This window comes from Amia ocellicauda, chromosome 1 (genome assembly GCF_036373705.1).
Source record: "Amia ocellicauda isolate fAmiCal2 chromosome 1, fAmiCal2.hap1, whole genome shotgun sequence".
Taxonomy (NCBI): Eukaryota; Metazoa; Chordata; class Actinopteri; order Amiiformes; family Amiidae; genus Amia; species Amia ocellicauda.
In genome coordinates, this window is record NC_089850.1 from 12,508,258 (window position 1) to 12,532,504 (window position 24,247).

Sequence of the window (24,247 nt, forward strand, 5' to 3'; positions counted from 1 at the left end):
GAATCCCTACATACCGACACCTACGTCTGTCTTTCTGTCTCATTTGCAATTGCTTAGAAATAAATATCTACAATTCAACAGACCTTGATCTGCCCTTTTACGATCAGTTGCAAGCTTTAGTCCCTGGTTCTACTGTGTGTAAACCTTGAGCTAGTTTCTAATACACTCTGCAAAGCGATGTATGAGAACCTCCTGTTAACGTACACATTTTTTTATTGATGTTTATTTTATTATTATGATAAAACATGATTGTCTTATGAGGTGCTGTTTAATCATTTAAAAACATTGATATGTAAATATATGAAATATTGTGGATTCCTGTTTGCTTAAGAAAGAATAGGCAGATCATGAGAATTCAACCTTGACATGACCAATAGACAACTAGACAACTACTCGACAGCATCTTGACAAGCTTGTTTATTCTTATTATTATCATTAGTATAGTAGTCATATGGGGAAATGATGATGGAGGATGTGCCTAGACGCTAAAATATGTTTCTGCAACATGTCATATAATGTAAACGGCTTGTTAATAATTATTGCATTTGTGGAGCAGATTATTAGTAGTAAGTTTCGGTAATACTATTGTAACATTTCTGGGAAATAGCATGTTTGATGGGTGAGGGTTATAGGGAATGTGTCTGTTTGTCTATCTCTCTGTCTATCTTGTATGTCCGCCCAATCTGTTCTATTTCACATTATTCAAACCCAAACTTGAAGCCAATAAACCAAATGAAGAACATGTACGATACCAAAGGTCTTGTGGCTTGCATCCAAAATAGTGCGCACAGATACGATCATGAGAGGCGCCGAAAAGTGTAAAGCGTCATTAACCGTAGAAAAGCTTGGTTAGCACGCATTAAAGGGGAGCATGAGGGCAGAGAGAGGGAGGAAAAATCACCCACAACGAAACAGACCAAGTACAATTGTGTCCTCCAGTTTGCATAACCAGTTTATTTCTGTCAGGTGTCGTTTTCAATCCACAGTTTTAGTCCTGATTAAGACAAGAATGAACAAACTAACTGACAACAGCACCAACGATAACAACATGGTATTATTATTATTATTATTATTATTATTATTATTATTATTATTATTATATAACTAAATTAATATAGAATACTAATAATAAATATGATTATCACTATTAATGTTGCTGTTGTTGTTTGTATTTAATAGTATGAAAGAAATCAAATTAATAAACAGTATCTATGCTGTACCATTTTATTTGAAACCTGAAGGCTTCCCAGCCATTAATACATGTCAGAGTAAACACCATCGCATATCCTTGGGGATTTGAATTGGGTGGGGAATAGCTGAACACAACTGTCACATTATTGACTGGAACATTTGGTTTTGTGTTGTTGTTTTTTTGTGTGTGTTTTTTTTTTTTTGCATATTTACAAATGTATTTATAAAAAATATATAATTAAAGCTTTCGGAATTCATCTTACATTTACAGTCAGATATACAATACTTATGTGAGCCCATTACCATCTTTTGCAACCTTTTTGTATGTGTCTGTTTGTTTATTTAATTTGGCTTTGCAAAAGCCAGAGAGTTTAACGATTACATTTGGTCTTAAAAACTGACAAATACCAACAGTTTTTGTCTTGGAAAAAGGTAGGGCGGGCACAGCCTTCAAATGTTGTCTTTTTGTTGTTGTTCTTTTTGGTAACATCATTTTCTTTATTGTGTATGGTAATTTCATTATTATTGCATTGTTTTACTTTTTCAAATAACATGAAAGATAAGACGATATAACTCCAAGCACCAACACCGTTGTTTGAAGTACTATCTAACTTTTGTCCAATTTTTTTAACTTTTAACATTCACACGTTTGGTTTTTATACATTGTGTCCAGTGACACTGAATGCATATGTAGAACATTATACTCGCCATACCTTGAGTTAACACTTCGCTTGGCAATTCATAAATATAGTGCTTTCACTTACTGTTCGTATTCTTGAAATGCTCTCTACTAAATTTGCTTCAGCTGCATTATTTTACATTTTAGATCCTTGTTTGGCTGCAGTTTGTTTCTCGGGGTTATGAAGATGAGGTAGGAAGAGTGAGTCCATGTACGCTGTTTAATGCTTCATGCTGTTGCTTGCTTAGGGGACTGGGGGGTTTTCTGTCTCCTGCAGAATATAAACAGAAGAGTGTTTATGTAGCAAACAAGTAATATTTATATTAATCAGAAAAATAAAAAAATAAAAAACAGGGACAAAACTTTGACACTTCTCTAGTCTGTTCGTTTATTCCACACATATCAATTATTAACCGGTATCTTTCATGTCCCGTCACCAATTAAAACGTGCCTTTAAAGGTCTAAAATCAATACATACCCCCGACGTTAACCCGCGTATATATAATACTTTTCGACGTATCTAACTTAGACTATTAACCTGTCTTTTAAATCATCCACATTCCCTTAATTACTATATAGGCCTATAATCCTTAAACTTAGTGATGATGATGATAATTATTGTTGTTGTTATAATGTTTTCGCACGAGAATGATTTTGCTGCACTTGAAGCAATAGTAAACAGTCAAAAATCCATAAATCAATAAACAAATATTTTTCTTGTTTATGTTTTTTAATAGCTTTCATGCATTTAAATGTCTGATTCAAATTTCTGATGAGCAGGTGGCGAACTTAAATTTGTTCCCTAACTTGTCCTTTTTAAAATTGTATGTGTTGTTCGTTCTTTAAAGCTTACATTCACACGATACTGTTCGTTAGCTGTAATTATCAACAAAACACGATTATTTTGCCCTTCATACCGAACTGCTGCTTTCATACACAGAGAGAGTTGAATAATGGTGTGATTGCATATATCTCCTTAAGTCCAATTAATCAAGCTTCTCTGCCAGGACTTCAACAAGCTGTTCATCTGATGTTCTCGGGTATTTTTATTTTTATTTTATTTTTTGCAGCTTGACACACTGTATAATACGATATGAAAGCGTCGACCAGTATCTACCAGTAAAACAGTTAATGCACAGTTTGTGTGTGTGTGTGTGTGTGTGTGTGTGTGTGTGTGTGTGTGTGTGTGTTAACAGCCGGATTGTTATGTTATTGTTATGAAGTCCATGGTTTACTTTATGAACCTAAAATAAGGAGCTGGAAAATCTAACTTGATACAGCAAATCAGGGTAACTGGTACATGGATTTTTGTATTTTTTTTCATTTTTATTATAAAACAGTAGTAGTAAACCATGCATATTTAACCTATGATTTTAAATCGCTGTATGCCTATATTCACAAAGTTGTTCGCTAAATGCAAAATTTAATTAAAAGCAGAGCGATTGAGAATCAATTATTCCAAGCCCTTGTTACTTCAAATTACTGATGTTCGTTACTACTTCTTTCCACAACATTTGCGTGCTTCAGTGCTGGAGGCTCTGATTCCCAGGGCTTCATTAGCCGCATTGTTATCCTGACACCTCGACACACCTGGAAATGGCGAGAGTTCAATTGCACGCCCACTATCATTTACAGTCTTGCTGAAAATTGCCTTTCGCAGTCAGATTGCATGAAAAAATAATAACTAATTGGCACATCAGCGTTAAATTAATTTCAGAGTGCCTTCATTTAAAATGATTGTTATATATATGTTCAAGTTTTCCTAAAATGTTCTCCACTTTGATCTAAAAAGCTACATTAATATTATTTTAGAATTATGCAAATCTTACATGAGAGGGCAGGTGTTACAAAAAACAATATTGTACAATCGCACAAATAATAATAAAAAATCCTATTGTTTTAACATTGTATATATTTATAATTTGTAATGATCATGAATGTAGTTTGGTCTGCACACGGCTTATGGAGCACGGACTTGTATTCAAGGGAGGAGGGCGTACTGCAGTGCCTGGGGGCGATCTAACTCGTTAAATTTGTTCCAGTCAATTGAAAGGAGACAAAACGGCGAGAGCATAATGAAGCTGTCACCAAAAGACCTCGATTTCGCACCTCTTGGTGATGCCCTGTGAAATGTCTAATATTTTTATCAAGCTCCACGAGTTGCACTGTTTTTGGAGGAGCACAATGATATATACACACACTTGACATTGTTAGAGACACACGGTATGCGTGGGGTGAATACATTGTGTGCAGGACATCAGCCACCCGTGTTTTGGGGATTTTAACTGATTCCTGACTCTGTATGCTGGAGTCCCTAGTTGTACTGAGGCTCCCTAGATGTTTGGGCGGTAGACCACCACCAGGTCTTATCTAGTGAGGCAGAGCACAATGCCTTTTTTGTGAGTTGGTCCATCACCGTATTATAGATAAATAAGAAAGCTTTGAGGAAGTATAATCATTGGTACAGATGGAAGGCTTAACTGGAAACCACTGATTTATCGGGCAGATGTTACACTCCCTTTGCAAACCAGTAGCTGCGACCCTCTAGTGGCCCGAATCGCAGCCCCACACCAAAGAGAATGCGCACATCTGGCCAGACACTGGGCCTGGACCCTCTGCTTCAACTGGAGGGGGTGCTGTCCTTGTTCATATTTATCATCGTTTCATTTTCAGTTGAGTAAACAATGTGGCAGATCTATAAGGAACCTCCTCTTTGGAAATAGTATCCACGTTAATTGAGGATACACTGACCAAATGTCCACTAACTTGTGACAAGGGCTAAATAAGCAGGAAAATCAATACATAAACAAAGTCGGACTGGGCTGACATCTAAAAAACACACAAACTGGAAATACAAGCAGGTGTTCAATTTATGTTGTACTAATTCATGTAAACGGATTTAAATTAAGGAGACGATAAAGATATGCTGATATTTACTTCTTTGTTTTATTTGAAATCACATTATTCAATGTATCAAGACAGTGGTGAAAACCATTACAACTGATAGGCCTATTAGACGGAAGAGGTTATCGGACAGCCAGCAATAAATAAACGCAATCATTCAGAAATTGTTGTTTGTTATATGAATTGCATTTTATATATTTAATATTTAATATTTATATTTTGGTTTTTCCGGTTTGATTTTAAGTAATTTAAAAGCGTCTTTGTTTTATTCGCTCACAAAGTAGATTATTTAACGTATCCAATAAGGTAACTGTTAATTGACCATGCATTTACCATAGATACATCGAGTTTAAACTACAATTAAAGTATCAAATACGTTATGTATAAAATATTTAGTAAATTATATTCTTATTATTATGATTATTACTATTAATTCTTAATTCTTAGCAGACGCCCTTATCCATTTCAACTGTAATATTGTGATGGTTGTGTTGATCTCGCGAAAACCTACAGCAGTTAACTATTATCGTGCAGGTATGGTGTGTAAGGTATGTTTTAATATAATAATAGGCCTACTAAATAAATAGATTTCTAGAGTTTAAGTAACACATTGCATACATATCTCAGCATTTAAATATGCTTGTCGTTAATAAAATACTCAGTGCGCAAAACCCCATGTATGTGACAACTCAGCTGTAAATGTTTTTTTCTTATTTAGATTATGGTATACATTAATAATATGCAGAGCTTTGCCTACCGTCTCTTGCTGCGTGTTTGAAGGCCATCGAGGAGTGGATATCCCCCCCGTGCATCGAGCTCCCTGGGTGGGACAGGCTGGCACCCTGAGACTGCCAGTGGTGCCCGGGGGTCACATAGCTCCCTGCAGGCCCACTGTACACTCCGTACTGGTTGGAAGAAGCATAGGCGCACGCTGGGACATAACTGGACAGTGTAGAAGAAGGCTAACATAAAGACAACAAAAAAAAAACACAGTTAAGGAATTAAAATAAAATGCAGGCCTAAATATATATATATATAACTGGTTTACTTCAGACGTGTTACATTGAACACATCATAGAATGACGTGCAAATTAAAAATACAATGCATTCTAATGCTGACATGTGCATCTTATATGCTCTGTGTCTACAAACCATAATGCACCACGGTGACTGAAGGACAAATTGAAAAAAGTTGTGTAGAAGAGACTTTATAGAAGTACAGTGCAAAATATGTCTCATAGTGTAGCATGATGTATTACAACGTTTATTAACAGAGCTAGGTTTTCATTAGCAGGCCTTGCTTTTGTGCTGTGCTTTAGTATGCTTACCGGTGGGTATTTCATGTCGGTGTCGATGGCTGATTTGTCTATGCCATTGACGCTGTGCGCGGATGGAAATCCTCTGGTACCGCTGCCCCAGTCCTCCATTTTCGGTGGATATCCCTCCGAACCAGCAATAGCTGTTGAAACAATTATTATGAGTATTGTTAATGTTGTTATTTTGTATGTAAGTATGCAGTAATTTAGCTACTTAATAGCTTCTTAGGCCTTAAAGTTCATCAAAGGAATACCATATCCGATTATTAATTCCTTAATTCCTGTGAAATTAACGTGACTGCAATATTGGACAGAAAGAAAGATTATAAACTGATTATATACTGAATTTACCAAAACAGTTGTCTTAATTTCTGTCACACGTTTAAAAACGACACTCAATGTATACATGTTCGATTTCAGACGAAATGATCGTGCTTGAACTTATTTCTGTTTTTATTCCATGCCCTGGGTGTATTCAATCTTATCATATTTTCCTGAGATTAAAAATTGCTTATATATGCCCATCATCAGTAAAGTACTTTTATATAGGTTTTAAACAATGGTATAAGCTGTTTATTATAAATAAATACATAAACAACCCATCCAGCCCCCCAAAAAAGATTAACAGATCGAAAAATACATTTTTGTTCATCCAGAGACAATACAATTACATTGAGAGAGAGAAACAAACAAACAAAAACATACAAATGTTGAATGTATATTTAAAATGTCTTAAATCATCTTGTGTTAGAAAACTCATGAGTATGCCATGGTTTGGTAATTTTATCCCAAACTTTTTTCGCTGTTTGGAAAAAGGTTTGTTGAGTGTTGTATTCTTCCGTTTACTTTATTATGCGTTTGTTATTTTGAGATAGATTTTTATTTTTGATGTATTATAAACTATTTAAACTTGTAATCCATTTATGAAGGAATAGGCCCTTTCATTGAGTATATTTTATTGTATATACATCAGGTAGCTTAGATAGGCTTTTAAAACACAAAACAAAATTGGCAGTCTGTGTTTGTAAGACGATTCACATTATTTGCTGTACGGCAAGGACTTAACTAAAATTATTACAGTAGTAACTGACACGTTTAAAATACTCTAAGCAGACCATTCTGGAAATCTAAAAATATTAAACACAAAACACTTTGACATGACTAAACGAGCATATCCAGCATTTAATTATTTATGTTTTTCTTTTAAACATCCACAAGATGGACCTAAGCCTGATGGACATTAGTTTTAAATAAAGCTGACAAAGAAAACTGGGAACCAACCTGCTGGATCCATGAAGGCCCGAATCCCTAAAATGTTGCTGACCGTGTGCGCGGAGGGCCAGGCTCTGGGGATGCCAACATGCCCCGCGGTGACTGGCACACCAGGGTGGTTGCCCATTTTGGTCCCGGTGGGCGACATGGGATTTGGGTACGAATAGGGGTAAATGTGATTGTAGGAAAGAGCAGGCTGGGAAGGGGGTTGCTTACTGTTCTCATACGGGTTAGGCTGAGAGAGGTTTCCAATCTTGTTCCTTAAAATCCTGCTTATGGAGCTGACCGAGGGCACATTGTACTTGTCGCAAACTCCGTCTGCCAGAAGCCTGTCCCGGATCTCCCAGGCGAATATTCCAGGGTCACCTTGTTTGTATTCCCTTATATTTTTCACCACGTTTGGGGTTGTGACCCTGGGTTTACTGCCTCCGATTGCACCGGGTAAAATGGACCCAGTTTCGTTGTACCTAGCTAGGATCTTGCTCACACAGCCGTGGGAGACCCTTAGCTGTCTACTGATGTCGCAGGGTCTGATGCCAAGCTGGGCCAGCTCCACGATCCTCAGTCTGATAGCATTGGGTAGGGGTCTGCCGTTCACAAATACGCCGCCCAGTTGATTTACCTCTCCATACGTTTGCTCTATAAGAAAGAAAGAAATTGCATTATATTCAACATTTTAGAAAATAAGAATTGAATAAAAAACAGCTGTCAAAACATGCATGCTTCCCATGAGTGTCTTTATGGAAAAAATGGCGTTCCAACATAAATAGCTTTTAAATAGTTATAGTAGTAGCCTACATAGTCTATCGTGTGTATAGTTGAACTATCCGCACCGTTTCTGCAAAACGTTTAATGAATGCAGTGATTCTTCTATACTCAGTGATATGTTTATGTGGCTAGAAGCAATATAGAAAACCTACCTGTTTTCCTCCGAACAAAACCGAAAATATATTTTGAAATAATGGGGGGTGGGATTTTTTTAAAAAAACGTTATTGTTACCATTTAATTATATCAAATTAGCTCCAACCTAGATGCAACCTTTTTTAACTAGTCGAAGTCCAACAAACTGCTTAGTTATCATGCTATGCAGGCGTGTAAAACAAGTTCTGCTTCTCTCATCTTTCTGCCACTGAACCATGCAGATCTGAACTTACCCATTTGCCCGGCGTTTCCAGATGCTTTCTTTGAAATATGTGCCCCTCAATGGCTGCAAAGCGCCGTTTCTTCAGACTGTAAGGAGAACCAGAGACGAAATAAGATGAAGGGCTGGAGGAGGAGGGTTTCCTTCGCTGCTTAACTCCCACTTTTCCAGAACTACTATGAAAAGTATCGTTACGACAAAGGGACCTAGGTGATCTTCATCCGATCAAGGCAGATTTGTCTATCCAGGAGGCTGAAGTTGGCTCCGATTCATTTGACGCGTCTTCCACGTCAATCTTGCTGGTTACGCTGGGAGCTCTGGTTGGATTTCATTGGTCCCCTTCACTGTGGATGGGCTGCTCTACACAAGCACAAGCTATTCCGGTATGTGCAATTTAACCTCTCTGAGCCTTTCACGCTGGGGAAGTGGCAGAAACCGTATACTTAGATTGGAGGTTGCCATGCAGTCATGAAATTAAATACGCCAATAATTGATTCTGTGCAACTCTTTAATTGATTCCGTAAAACCCCATAATTGACAGGGATTTATTCTAGTATTGTGTTTCTAATTGAATGCAGTGCATTGCAATTCTTTGTTACTATAGTTGTTGTTGTTCTTGTTGTTGTTGTGGTGGTGGTTTCAGTTTTGTTGTTTATTCTCGTTATGCATGTTCTCGTTTTTTTATATAGTCCTTGCTCTTCATAATATAATACTAGCCCAGGTGTGTGATGCATTTAGCAATAAAATATTACGTTATGCATCACATATATTAAAAATACAGAAATTATAGTAATGTTCATTCAAGTTAAGTCATTCTCAGGACAGTAGTGTTTTCCCAAATTCCCCCCATTCGCGAAGGGAGGGGAGGCTTTTTAAAAAGGTCTTTATACAGAAATAGTGCATTTCAAACATCCACAATCGTAAACATAACAATAATAACAATAATAATACATTTTTCAGAGGCTTTCGAAAGTTTCACAATCTACCATTTCGTTAATTTAATCAATATAATAAATGATTATGGAATGCTATTGGATAGATGTTTGCTATATCAATTTAACACTTTTTTGGAGGTGGGGGGTGGGAGGCGGGCACTCGTGCTAGGCTTATTAAATAACTTGATTTTGAAATAATTAGCTATTTTTTTACCCAGTGACCAAGCAGTACGTGTTTACATTTTTGCTCTAATATTTTGGACAAATTTTAATGTAACAGCAGCAACAAAGAATGTGAATTTACCATTCAATGTGGGGCATAATAATATTTGATAAATCTATCTTGCAGAGAGATTAATAATTTATTTATATGTATTTTATATTGATGCCTTAATGTGAACAACAACAACAACAACAACAACAACAACAACGACAATGCGCGAAGCAGTATCTAGATATCGAAACTAAACACAAAAATCAACACAAGGAGACTGTAAAATGCTGGAATATACAATGTAGCCTACATGTTAAAGAGTCTTAGATCAGTGCTACATATTAACCTTAATTGTTTGATTGTTTGACTGCACTTTATTTATGTATTTGTCATTACCAAACATCAAACTGGTATCCTTAATCGATCCATTATTTTAAATAAGCTCAGGCTATATATAGATATTGAAGAAATCCCAAAGGAGGGCATTATCACAGCATGTAATCGGTGCTTCCTGTGTCAGTAAAGAAGGTATCATGAGTAGCTCGCAAAACGTCCCCAGTAAAAGTTAACAACGGACCCAGTGGTCACTATACTTTCTGGGGCACTGTGGCGAGTTCACCACGCACTGGGCAATGAAACACACATGGAAAAGATCAGAGCTGCTCAAAACAAGCCTTCCTGAAGAGAGAGGGAGGATGTGACAACTCTCCCAGAGAGAGAACTGCAAGTGTTTTTTGCGTGTAAAATAAAACTTTCTGTAGTTTCAGACCACATAGTTATTTTTCTCAACACTTCTTGTAATAAAATGGCATAAATATGAATTGGATATTTTAAAATCGATTTCCATATTGAACAGAAATAATTGTCATGAAGTTGCCTGATCACTACTGCTGCACAACTGATGCAGTAAATGTCATAATCCAGGATGAACGTTTTCCAGAGAATTACACAGAAGGTTGGGACACTAACGCTTCATCAGCTGTGGTTCAACTAATGGTACAGTCTCCCCCTTCTGGGTATCCTGCCCATGACAGGGAATATGTCGGTCCTCTTCTGTTGTGCAACTATGAAAGCAAAGGCAATATGTCGGGTGTAAGAAATTCAAAGGCACAGACCCGAAACAAACTGCTTTTGAAAATATCCAGAGAACGGAACCCAAGGAGGGCAGTAAATACCAGGTATTAGCATGCTTCCTCGCCTTTGTTATATACGTGTGTATGCGTGTGTGTGTGTGTGTGTATAATATATTTTATAATACATTTTGTGGACTGAATTTTGTAGACTTACACTTTTGCAGGACTGAAAATGCTGCTGTATTTGGAAGATCACTTTGATATAATTGGCTCAATAGGGTGCACATTCATTTATAAGAAAACTAATTTTGACCACTTTTAAATAAATGATAAGATGCAGTGTAATATGACCGTTTTAGTGACTTCTGTCGGTACTCCTTTATGTTAATTTAACTTATTTCAGGAAAATCTAGTCACATTTTATAACCATGAATACATTTAAACTTGGTTTATTAACATAAATGGATGTTAATGTTCTTTTGCATTATATCCTAATAGCAAATATAGCTATATAGACCAAAACAAGACAATTTAAATACAAATAAATACTATATATATATATATATATATATATATATATATATATATATATATATATATGCTAGTGAACTGTGTGTAATGCTTTTCATATTTTGTATTGAATATTCACAGTAAGAAGAAATAGGTTCAACGTCAACGGGATAAAACCACTTAAGCAAAAAAATATTGGAAAAATACTTAATGTAATACTTTTTGATATACTATTATTATCGTAATATTTCCGAGGACTTGGAAAGATTGTATGTTAATACATTTATTTTAGTTGTATTGTTGATTCTCAGATTTAAATTATCTGTTGGTATAGGCTTTGGAAATACTTACATTTAAAATTTTCACAAATATGATGTATCATATAATGTTTTAGCATTTAAGCACTAACAATTGTTAATCGATTTTTACATTTTTAAGCGAGAATTGCGAAATGCTGATTTTAATCTCCCTATGTTGCCCGTTTGTGATCAAATGCTTTTGATAAATACTATAAATATTTTGAGTTTGTGCATTGATACGTATGGTTGTATATATATATATATATATATTTTTTTTTTTTTTTTAACGTCCGTGGCTGTACATGATTTAATGAATCAGTCGGTCTGTAAAATACATTAGAACAGAGGTACATTTAAGGAAATACAGGCAATATTAAGGATATACTGAATAATGCAGTATAGTGATTTTAAAGGGTTTGTTTTTTTGTTTAAACTCTGTTTGCTATGATCTATATTTGAAAACTATTTCCATGTTGAATGTGTTATCTGCAATCATTACAATCAAGCAGGTGTTTCTGGAGATATTATCGTGCCTCCTGCATCTGCTGATCATATAATACATTGTTATAGACAGTTGTAATTTGTATTGGTTATATTAGCATTTTACGTGTTTGTTCAAGACCGGTGTTGAATTCTTTATTATCATTCAAAATCCTATATTCATATTTTAAAATGTATCTTAATTTTCACATTATTGCGCATAACTGCCATAGTAAATGCATACATAAATACATAGATAAATAAATACAGCAAAAAGGATGCTAGTTAAGGCTCCCGTTAATGCCTAGTCGTTTAATTTCGTTTGACTTCAGAAACATGACTTATTATGTCTGGCACGTTGTCAAGGAAGTGTTTTTAAAATACGAGGGTCTGTGCAGACCACCCAATGGTACTTCCTTCAAGATTTGTCCTCGGCCTCAATGAAAATAGTTATAATATTCTTGGAGAAACGTTCTTCATTTTCTCTGTGGAATGAGACTCAACCTGCGCATTTTATAATCCATATACCTGAGGTACTCTTGAATTTCCAATGATATCCACAACGTAAATTCAGAAACATAAATATGTGTTGCTCAGCCCTATATGGGTGACATGTAGTTAATCTGTAACTGAGCCGATGTTTCCTTAGTAGACGGCATTGCAAAACTGGAATCTAACCGATGGAAGCTTAATCACATTCGTTATGGCTCATGTGTGTTTTTAACTTAGGCATCAAAGTAAGTGTTTTTTCACGTAAACTTAGTTATATACTGTTTCATGCAAGGACACAGGCTTATCTCTTCCTCCTTGGGCCTTCAATGGAAGTGGCATGCGAGAAAACTGAAAGTGAAACACCCATTTTAGTAAATAATCAACAAACAATATCTAAATCAAGCCGGCACCCTTTTCAGAGCTCGAAATGCATGTTTGATTGTTATTTGATCATATTTTGCATAGAACAGGAGCAATACAATCTTAAACAAAATACCTTTTATAACATGTATCTTCTGCTATTATTATACATGCCTTATCAGTTCAAAAGCAGGTCCAGTTTTTCAAGAGTGATAAAGGAGAGCACCGGTTAAAGAAGAGTGATATAGTTCTGATCCGTTTCTCAATTTTGCACAAATACTGTAGTGTCTGTATCTGGCAGGTTGAAAGAAAATATTACTTGTTAATGGTGGTCAATGCCAAGGATGATCTCTGACGGTACTCACTCCTACCTTTGGGTTCACCTCACTGCTGCAGTTTCGCCAGCGAGCACTAAAATGCCAGCTTGCTGCAATCCTAACGATCCTCATGACGGTAGAAACTGTTGCACTACTGGACTTGCACACCGCATAAAATCAGGATACAGAGGCTGTGAGCTTAGCAGCTGTTTTCATCATTTGACCAAATTGCTTTCAGGGTCTTGGAAGCAGCTCTCCAGATATATAAAATATTTTGATATAATTTATGTTAGAGAAATTACAGATGCTACAAAATCTACAGTGTAATATCAATGTGTGGAACAGACGTGGACTGAGACAGTTGATGCGACATTGTGTCTGGTTCAGTATTTACAGATCTCATAGACATGAAAATGGTTATCTGTGCCATGATGGCACTCTCTCAACTGGCACAGGAGAGGCAGTGATCTGTCAGATGTTAATGACTCTCGTTTAAGGGCTTTGCTCCAGTCTCCAGTCCAGTCTCTCTCTCTCTCTCTCTCTCTCTCTCTCTCTCTCTCTCTCTTTCTTAGTCACTCACTTCTGCAGTCTTACAGAGGGTTTAAGTAACGATCGAATGCACCAAAAATCGGTTTATTTTAGGACAAGAAGTAAGAAGTGAATATAGTTGTCTTTCTTACATGCATTATAATCATTGCGACTTTGAAAAGCAAGTCGTTAACAGTAGAATGAAAAAACGGAGGATCTCGACCAGCCCATCATCATTACAGTCTTGTCTGGTTGTGTCACAGACAGCTGATCCCTATCAGCAAACATGCAGCCTATTTTAAAGCCCCTAGACCCATGAATTCTTAATTTGGCAGCGAGGTTGTTTCAATGTGATCTCAGTGTCAAAACAATTACCAAAGAATCTGTTATTATGGTCATTGGTAATGACTGGACAGGTCAGGGATTTTCACTTCCTCCTGGTTAACTGATTTGTGTTGCAGAGTTGACTGGTTTCTAATTGACTGATGCTGCTTTCATCTGGTCATAGTCTGCAATGAGCCAGCATTTTGTGACCTCAATATATAAATATTACAATCATCAAAAGAAAAAAATATATATACACAAGGAGGGGGGGTGGAGGGGCTGCTTAATTTGATTTGCAAATATATTTGTGAAGAAGAAAGCAGCATTATTCTGAAAATGTTAACAGATTAGTTTGTCTGAGCAACTGGCTCAGTGAGAAGAAATAGGTGTCCTGCAGTTCTAGTTTAGTTCCTATATTGAGACTATGCCTTTGAAAGTCTGTAAAATGCAGTGCGGATTAAATTTAGTTTAGTTAAATTAATCTGATGATCTAACTGCATTTACATTTTTTTTTTTTTTACAATTGTGTACTGGATTGCTGGAATTGTTATCTAACAAGATTGAAGGATATCCTTGGGATTATTTTCACCCATTAGAATTGCACAAATATATAAATGTTGTATGCCATGTTAACATGCGATTAAATATGCGATTATTCCAAAGACTAAAGCATAGTTTGAGAGCCCTAATTATTTTATTTTACCTTATTTTACACTGCAGTCTCCTGTAAAACAATTGCAATTTTCTTTCAAGTGTCTTTTTATAGTTTATCTGAAAGTGTTCAGTCACGGTTAGCTATCCACAGACTGACATCCCTGTGATTTGAATGACAGTCGAACTAACCATTGGGTTCACCTTTCGACAACTCTTAATGCCTTAATTATAATATATTTTAAGTAACGAGTTAGGTTAAGAATATATGAGATACGAATATAAGAATATCTATATAATCTACCAGCTACAGCGGATCCGTTGGTGTTTGTAATTGACCATGAACTACTATACTGTTGTAGGAAACCATAGAAACATATTAAAATCGCTATAGGATGATCTTGCCGATTATAAACAGGCCAAAGTAAAATGATTAATGTTGGGGGGGGAACTAACTCATAAATAAATAAAATAAATGCATTAGTTACAAATAAACAGTGTTTAAATTCTATGCACATGGGCTGAGGTTACGTCTGACTCACCTGATCCCTGCAGTGAAGCCTATGTAATTAATCAATTTTGTATAGTTTACTTAATATTGAAAATGACATTATTTTAGGGCTGCGTGTTGTCAATGTTATTTCAGTAGGCCCTACTGAACCCCTAATGGTAGATATAGACTATCTATTTAGATGTTTTCGTTAGAAATGTATTAGACGTTAATTCTGCATATGAATAAATGCAACAGGATTTGCCAGGATATGTTTATTCTTATGTATAGGCCTATTTCTCTCTTCAATAATCACACCATCTCTGCACGGAGGAAAAAAAACCTTTAATATCAGTTATTAACCCAAATTTTGTATTAAGAAAAAAGCAACATATTTGTTCATTGTCGTTCACATTTTTTAGATACGTTAGGCTTATACGTTAATTTTGAATAAGCCAAATTAATAATTTATTTAGCTCTTAAATTACTCCGTGGTTTCTAATGTTAAACCAATCAATTAATCTGTTGTTGCTAATCACGTGAACAATAAAACTATTATGCGCTTGATTGTGTACTCCCTTCCCCCCCCCCCCCCCCAAGAAGCAAGTCAGCTGTCCTTTGTAATGATAATTATTATTTTATTGTAGACTGTTGTAGAATGTCATAATTAATACAAAGCTGCGTAAAATCACATTGACGAATGCAGACTGTCCGAGTTAGGTGTATACCTTTTCTCTCTTATTCCGAATGTAATTATTGATTTGATTGCACACCGAACCGTGCCCTTATCTTGAAGTCAGTAATTTGTCACATGGTCCGTATCTACAGTTAACGAAAATAATGCTTTCAAACATGCGCAAAATGTGTTAAAAACAACACAATGATTGTTTGATCGAGGACAAAACGTGTTGAATTCGTATGTATATATAACATAGAAATACAGCGTCCATTAGACGAATTATCATAATCGCAATTACATTTAGCAAGGGACTGCAATAAATTAGTGATACACATATTTTAACTATTAGGAGAAATAAAAAAAACGTACATTCAAAAAGTACACGAAATGTGTCATAGAATATAATCAACGCCTAAATGTAACTATGTTTAACGAAATATAAACAAAGATTACTTGATGTGCTTTTTATTTATATGTATAATGTTAACCTCCTTTTTAACTTACGAATGAGCTCGACAAACAAACAAATGCATACATAGCATAATACATTCACACGCCGTTGTAAAGAAGTTCTAACATTACAGTCAAGGCCTCTAGTTGTCTTTTAATTACTTAAAAATACTTCGCCCTCTAGGGCATATAACGTATTTTATTTTTATTTTTTAAACAATGTATTTTTCAAGCCCGTTTTTGATTTCACGGATGTAATTAGTACAATTATAGCCTGCCATGTTGTCTAAGTAGGCTATTATGTAATAGTATGTCATTTCCAAGCATGTTGGCTTGTGTAGACAGGCGCACCCTCACATCAAAACACACGCTTTATTTCTTTTGCGTTGAATTGTTTTTGTGAGATTGTTATAAAACGCAACAATTACGAACCAAAAGAAGCTTCTGCATAACTTGAGGTCTGTATTTCTCGCAGAAGAAACTGCTTCCGTACCATACGCACCGTAGCAGATGCCTATAATATATTTTCTATCAGATATGGTTTCAATTTTCTTTATTGTCTTCTGTATGGGCCATGGTGTTTTACTGAAGACCCGTTGTGCCTCCGGTTTTGATTTAGTGTTTGTGAGTTTTGTGATCTCATTGCCCAGTATGGAAAATATTATACAGGGTCTAGATTGCGTGCATTTAGCAGACTAGAATCGACATGGGGTTAGGAGTATAAAACTGACTGCAAAAATATAGTTACAATGTCCAAATGTAACTATGTAGTCTCCATCTAAGGCCGAGAAGAAACACTTCCCATCACCCTTTGAGTGATGTCACATCAATCCACTGACAAGGCTCTTTATAGTGCAGTGAAAGACATTTTGCCTTTCTAGTTCATCCCAAAAGTGTTGTAGGGTGTTGTAGGCAGGGCTTCAAAGCATTCCATGGACTATTTTCACATTGAACCACAAGGCCAGACTTTCTGCTTACTGACCTAATGCAATTTCACGTAGGCAGAAGTGAGGGCTCTCATCATAACATTTGACCAACACCGGCAGCACAGTCTGTCAAATATCTCACACTATGTTCTAGAGGCAGGCTTTGGGTCAAATGTGTGGGCGATGGTTTTTAGATTGTGTTCACCCCTATCCATCAAGGTCAGAACTTATTTTCACTCCTCTACCAATCACCCTTCCTTAAACTCAGGCCAGATTCACCTGTTTGTGATCTTCAGTACCTCTTCAGAACTGTCACCTTCAAAAGTGGAGAAGAGCAGAAATGGCTAAGTTTGAGCTTTGAGAGATCTGTGTTTAGGAGGTGTCACTTTGATGAACACAATCTTGTGTTTTTATGAACATTGTAAATGCATTTGTCCCGAAGTCTGACTAGTGGGCATAATGCCCTTCATATAATCCAACAGCCCTAGTCTAAACTATGATAAATGTATCCATCACACTGCAACATCCAAACCAAATAGTTAGGACAGTTCACTGCACATCTACAGGATGCTGCCACAGACATCTCCCATCAGAATCCAACATGCATAGTGGGCCAGGCCTCAGAACTACACAGCCCCTGGTCTTTACCCCACTTTTACCCAACACTGCTGTTGCCTCCTTGCAATTATTGGCTTGTGTGCAGAAACCCAGGTATTGGGTCCTCATACGTGTCTTCCCCCCTCCAGTTTTCCTCACAACATGTTTTAACGTCTTCTGTGCCTCGTCTATCATATTTGAAGTCCCCCAGTCTGCTTCCTCTATACAGTACTCCGCACAGTGGATACTGGTGAGCACAAAGCCCCCCTATCTTCTTAAAAGCTTAGTCCACCAGTTATAATCATGTATGTAAAGATTGAAACAATGACACAGGTTCATTATCTTGTGGTCCATATGCCTTTTGAATTCCTTGATATAATTAATTAAAGTTTATATTGGTAATCTAAAAGTCTAATCGTAAAGACAGCTTACATCAGCGAGCTTCCTGAATGAATCCCTGACCACAATCACATGTTCCTTTTGTAATGTTTCTCCTTACTGATGCCCCGTGTGAGCTGATATTTGTGTTATGTTTACATTAGCACAGCAGTGTTTGAACAGTAGGAACCAAGACTCCTACTTTATCACAGTTGTGGCCATTCTTGGTTTCAGTTTTGAGCTTAATGAGACTACATTTTCCTAGTTTTATCAGCCTTACTAATTGCTTCTGACCTTTACAAAATGTGTCCCATCTGTTAAGATGTGCAGCCTAATTGTTACACCGCATACAACCCTGTCTGCATACTTTAGATCTATAGCGGTTTTAGTATATTACCATTTGTCCAACTTTGCAGGAAATCATTTGGAAGAAAAAACTTCCCTCAGTTTATTAAACCTAAAATATACAGCTTTTGAAACAACTAGAGATTATATATATTTTTTCTAAATTAGTGAAACATCAGGTTGGATTTCACACATATTCTTCAGCTTCAGCAATGGAGATTGCACTTACAAACATGTATTTGTGAAGGTGTACAGAAATAGCTATTGGCAGAAGAACTTAAAACTAATACAACTCAAATAGTTCCCATAAACATTACTGGCCAACTAGTGACAATAGTGACAAGACTGTTTGACACCAATTTCCAGGAAATCTGTTTTCAGGGAATATGTTATCTGGTCTGACTGTGGCTAGTTGGCTGATGCTCAAGCCACAGGCAAGTCATGACGAACTGATTGATTTTGTTGACTCTTCCACCAGCCATTTGAGTACAGGCAGCGCAGAACATACCTATTAAATGCTGACAACCTTCTTCCATCATCCAGGGTTCTGGCATCATAATACATAATTGACGGATGACTGAAGTAAATGGCACACTTGGAAAGCCAATTTTCAGAGGGTGTAAAGTGGTCAGAACAAGCACAAGACCTAGCCTATATTGGGCTGGGAACTCCCATGTATTTTGGTGGTGTTATGCATGGGTTCAAATCCGTCATTGTGCAGGAGCATCAAGCAAATTGACTGATTTCACAAAATAAATAGTTGTCCTTTTTGTAATACTTAACATCTTTCCACTTCCAAGACCTTTTCTATTAAAACCTGCTGTGTAAATGAATGGATTTTTAAACCAATTTAAACCTGAAAGTTTATTGTGTAAAAACATGAACTTATTTGGTAAATCAATCCATTCTAGCATATGATAGTGCACCACATTTAATGGGGGTACAGACATTTCTCAGTAGGAGGGGAAAAAACTGTGACCATTGCAACTGATTGCAACTCGGCAGTTATTATACAAAACAAAAGGCATTACATTTCTGTGTATGTTCTAAATAAGTTCTTTTTTTAATTTAAATTCATTCTCTTTTGTGTGACAAATGCATGAAATACAATTCCTGGACTGTATAACATGGAGCATTGAAATACGATAAAAAGGTAAAATACTTGAGATGCAAATAAAACTCGGGGACCCCAGTAACTGAAGAGTGCAGCAGGGAATCTAGTTTATAGCAGCCAGCTTTAGGCCTTCACAGCACACACACAAAAAAAACCTTTTGACTAAGTATTTTCCTTAACCATTGGAATTCTAATAAAAAGGAAAACCATATGATAATAAAGGGCTTTATTTACTAGGAAAAGTGTGCAACAGATACATGTACATCTCTTATTCTGTAGTCTTTATAGCTTCACAAACCATGAGCCACATTAAAATTGCTCAATTAGATTCGTTTTTGATGTATACTGGTCAGTAGCATCTGGTCTATTTTATTTGTTCAGTCATTTGATGTCGAGAGAGGAATCTTCACGCTATGGTTGTCAAACATAACACAGATACTGATGAATCAGCAGGCTCAAAGAACAGAGTTGCTCTACTGTACTGGCAAACTGTGGGATACAGTAGATAACTAGTGGTTCCTTATCAACTTAATCGGAGAGCATTTTACAGGTATCATTTAGAATCAGTTAAGTATCCAAAAAATATTTGAGGCGCACCCACAGTTTCAAAGGGTCTCTGTAAGGCAATCTCAGAGAGCTGGTCAAGGTCAATGTCTGTAATTGTGCATTCTCACAACATACATTCACAAATAGGTTTGATAATCATTCCAAGGCCTTTGGTAGGCAGAGCAGAAAAATGGCTTTCTACATTTTTAAAGATATTTGTCCTTCAAAACGTATTCGTTGCTTTGATAGGTACAGTCTTAATCTGAAGCAAATCTCAGTGGAATACATGACACGTAAAACGCATAAACAAAGGTCCTTACAGAGACAGAAAGAAAAAATATAACTATTGTCAGTCAGTATAGAATATGCAGTTCTCTCTCTATATATATAATTATAACCATTTACTGTGCATACATAATAAACAGTTATATATATATATATCGTGCCTCTGGATTGCTTTAATATGGTGTGGTGTCAAAGTCGACATTTGTTCCGTGTCGATATTTCAGGGGGGTTCTCAGATGAAGTAGGGTCGCTGTATTCTTTGCCCCCTCATTAACTCCTCTTTCATACTCCTGTTCGCCCTACATGCTTTTCCCCGCAGGTAATTTGCGCAGAGTGTTGTTAATGGGATGCTTGGAAGTAACTTGAGGACCTTTTAATTGCTTTGGAACAATTTAACACCCTTAAAATTAACTACAAGATACTGGCTTGCATTAACAGGGATTTCACCCAAATTGACATTAAAGCACTCTCACACCACAGTGTTTAATTATACTAACAGCAAGCTTGATGACATAATAATACAATGAGGAGCATCTTAAGATTTATTTTTTAAATTATACTTTCCACTATATAACTGATCACAAGTTTTTTGGATGTCATTTAAATCCACAAACTGGTATTTGTGTGCTGACATTTACAGTAATTTTACAAAGAAATTATGTGGAAAATCAGCCTGCATTCATTTTAATGTATTTGTTCAGAGGAAATTATTAAATTTAAGCAATAGTGTATAATTTGCACTTCCATAGTCTTGCTATATTTTTCATGATATGCTGCTGTACCTGCTAGATGCCTCTGCTGAGAGTACAGGTGGCTCTGAGATCACTAGCTGTAATCTGTGACCTACATTCCTCCAGAGCAGACACACACTTGACTGTGGATTTGCCAAGGTTGGATAGGTTCAAAGCTGGCCTGGGGTTCTTTGGCTGGACAATTAACAGTCACCTCTGAAATACAAGAACTCTAGCAATTAGCTGAGTTAATGGACAATAGTTCCAAAATTGAGGAGTACAAAATGGAGACAAAATGTACTGTTCAAAGTTATTGGATATTGTAACATGAGGGTAACAATCCAGGGTTTGAGCATAATAAACACATAAAAAGGCTTCAATTCTGTAGTGGCAGGCTGTTACACCAAGGTAACAGTCTCATAAACCAATGAATGGCCGGTTGCCATTTGGCCATAAGACTTTTTGGTTTTGTTTTGTCAGAGTGTTTGTGAGTCAGAGTGCCCTGGAGCCCCGAAGCACAATAAAAGTGAGAGCTGTTTTATGGACTTTCATGTATAGTAGATTCGGTTCAGAAGTGTTCAGAGGAGTGTAAATTGTGATAGTGTTCATTTTGCAAAAATAATACTACTTTTGTAGAAAACAAAATTGTAAAGTGATTGGTTCAACAATTGTACAATGTTACTTCCAGGAAATGTACCTATGACTGAGTTCCCAAAATATTTTAGTTTTATATACAGATGGGTGACAAATTAAAGGAAAAACCTGAATAAATGAGTGGAGGAACATAATGAATGCAGATGCCTCATAACAGGTGTACTGCATGATACAATTAAGCAATTAACATCCTATCATGCTCTGTGGCATGTATACAAATGCTGAGCAGGCCCAGTTGACCTAGATTTTGGATCAAGATAGCAAGAGGAAAAGATCTAAGTGACTGTGAAAGAGGGGTCATTATTGGGGCACGAATGACAGGAGCTTCAGTCACAAAGACGCTCAACCGGCTCGTGTTCTGGACAAGTGGGCGAGTGACGGGACAGGACTGACTGCTGGACCCCTATTTTCCTGGCATGGTTTGGGTCCATTTGTCCCCTTAGAGGTGTCACTGCAAATCATGACAAAGTTATTCTGAGTGATCACCTTTATCCTATGGTGACGCATTTCTATCCTGATGGGATTATGTATTATATTTTGAATTGCTATGTTTTATGTAAATTGAATTTGCAATGATTGATGCCTTTATTGAACTGTATTTTTGATCTTTGTTTTTCACTTATGTTGTAAGTCGCCCTGGATAAGGGCGTCTGCCAAGAAATAAAAATAATAATAATAATAATAATAATAATAATAATAATAATAATAATAATAATGGGACTGGTCTCTTCCAGGATGACAATGCCCCATCCACAGGGCACAAGGACTCATTGAATGGTGTGATGAGTATGAAAATGATGTGAATCATATGCTATGGCCTTCACAGTCACCAGATCTCAACCCAGTTGAACACCTATGGGAGATTTTGGACAGATTTGTTAGACAGCGCTCTCCACCACTGTCATCAAAACCCCAAATGAGGGAATATCTTTTGGAGGAATGGTGTTCATCCCTCCAGTAGAGTCCAGAGACTCGTAGAATCTGTGCCAAGAGCATTGAAGCTGTTCTGGTGGCTCGTGGTGCCAAACACCGGATGAATGACGGAATTTCTTATAGGAGGGTATATGCAAAACTCCAAAGTTATGTGGGTTTACACAAAGTTCCTTTCAGATTATGTGGGCATATGGCGTATGCCAGCGTATGCCCTCGACTACACCACTGTGTATGTACATATATACATACACAAACACACATATTTATACCAAAGAGAACATTGTTGTGCATTATGTTTTCATAATGTTTGCAATAGAGGGTTAAGAACAATAAACATCACAAGCAAAGAATCAGCCAGATGGAAAAATGACAGAGAAGAGTGCACAGCTTACTTCAGAGGAGACAAAATATGAGTAAACTGTAAATAATACACAGGTAAGCAGTAAGTAACAGAACAGTTATATTGATTCATACTCCATACAGCATTGTCTACAGTACACTGAGTTTGTACAGTTTAATTGAGACAAATTAAACTCAAGCCTTCTGTGCACAGCATTTAAAATCTCTCTTTGTTGTGGATTTTCTACTGAGTTATAGTTTTGCACACTGCCCCGGTTCAGCTGTGCAGACTGTCAGCATGTCCTGATTAGGTTCGTTGGGCCTAAAGAGAAACAGGCCCGAATGTTGTAGCAGAGGGCACTTACTTGAACTTGGAAGAAAAAGGAATGAAATGAGGCATGTAACATGAAAACCAAGCAAAATGTTATTAATTATGAATTATGTGACTATAATAAAGACGACGCAATTCTTACAGAGCTCGAATGCAATGCAGGACACGCAATCCTCGTGTGAGAACACTTGCGCCGCCAGCACTAGGTACAGTTTGAAGAATGCTATCTTACTCAGTGTGATATCGTTTTCTGCTAACCCAAGAATCAAGGACTAGGTTAGGTCTTGTTTATGTCAGGCATAGGGGTAGTATATGTTTCTTGACAGTTTCTCCTTTTAAGATTAATGGGTTTATGAAAACCTTGTGTTTTGCACAGTAAGCCAAACTCGAGACCCGTCAGTTACACCAGCATAATAGTGCAATCCTGACATTGGAATCCCAAAGACAGAGTGAGTATTGATGTCACAACAGAGCAACACTGCCATCCCGATCTCTCCTGTGAGCTGTGCCTGGCAGCCATCTTGGATGATTTATCATACGGGTGGAAAAATCGAAGTCATTAACCGCTTTCCTGGATTAATTTGGCTTCTTTGGCTTTTAAAGTACATTCATACTGAACAGTACATTTGGTTGCAGACATCATAACATAACATCATAAAACTAGATACAAATAAGATTGTTCATTTACATTTTTTAGGGACTGCTTTGGTAATATTAAAAAACAAATATCGAATAAAGTGTTCTCTATTATTTTCAGTTCTA

At 36.6% G+C, this 24,247-nt stretch overlaps 2 protein-coding genes and 1 long non-coding RNA gene across 8 annotated transcripts in view; 1 reads left to right on the forward strand and 2 right to left on the reverse strand.

Annotated features, from left to right (window-relative positions):
* LOC136767666 (protein CEBPZOS) overlaps positions 1-24,247 on the reverse strand; it is a 398,863-nt gene that overhangs the window by 226,679 nt on the left and 147,937 nt on the right. The window lies entirely within an intron of this gene.
* Positions 935-8,655, reverse strand: pax1a (paired box 1a). 2 transcript variants are annotated; one of them, XM_066720184.1, is made up of 5 exons: positions 8,518-8,655; positions 7,579-8,001; positions 6,103-6,233; positions 5,532-5,736; positions 935-2,141 (listed from the first exon to the last, which is right to left on the reverse strand). In XM_066720184.1, the coding sequence occupies exons 1-5, from the start codon at positions 8,519-8,521 to the stop codon at positions 2,050-2,052; spliced, it is 855 nt and encodes a 284-aa protein (XP_066576281.1). In that variant the 5' UTR covers positions 8,522-8,655; the 3' UTR covers positions 935-2,049. The 2 variants fall into 2 exon arrangements, with proteins under 2 accessions (XP_066576281.1, XP_066576195.1); XM_066720098.1 differs by having other exon boundaries at positions 7,372-8,001.
* Positions 8,772-24,247, forward strand: part of LOC136766648 (uncharacterized) — a 38,666-nt gene continuing 23,190 nt past the window's right edge. For 4 of the 5 annotated variants that reach the window (XR_010821769.1, XR_010821768.1, XR_010821770.1 and 1 more), the window contains exon 1: positions 10,629-10,831. This is a non-coding gene — a long non-coding RNA (uncharacterized LOC136766648). Of the gene's footprint in view, positions 8,888-10,628; positions 10,832-24,247 lie in introns of those variants that run through there. The other variant, XR_010821766.1, reaches the window with a different exon arrangement.

Excerpts from the sequence above, each read along its gene's own strand:
- pax1a (XM_066720098.1), bottom strand. Across the intron at positions 6,234-7,371 it reads GGCCTTCATGGATCCAGCAG|CTATTGCTGGTTCGGAGGGA; the intron begins GTTGGTTCCCAG and ends TTGTTTCAACAG. Across the intron at positions 2,142-5,531 it reads CAAACACGCAGCAAGAGACG|GAGACAGAAAACCCCCCAGT; the intron begins GTAGGCAAAGCT and ends TATATTCTGCAG.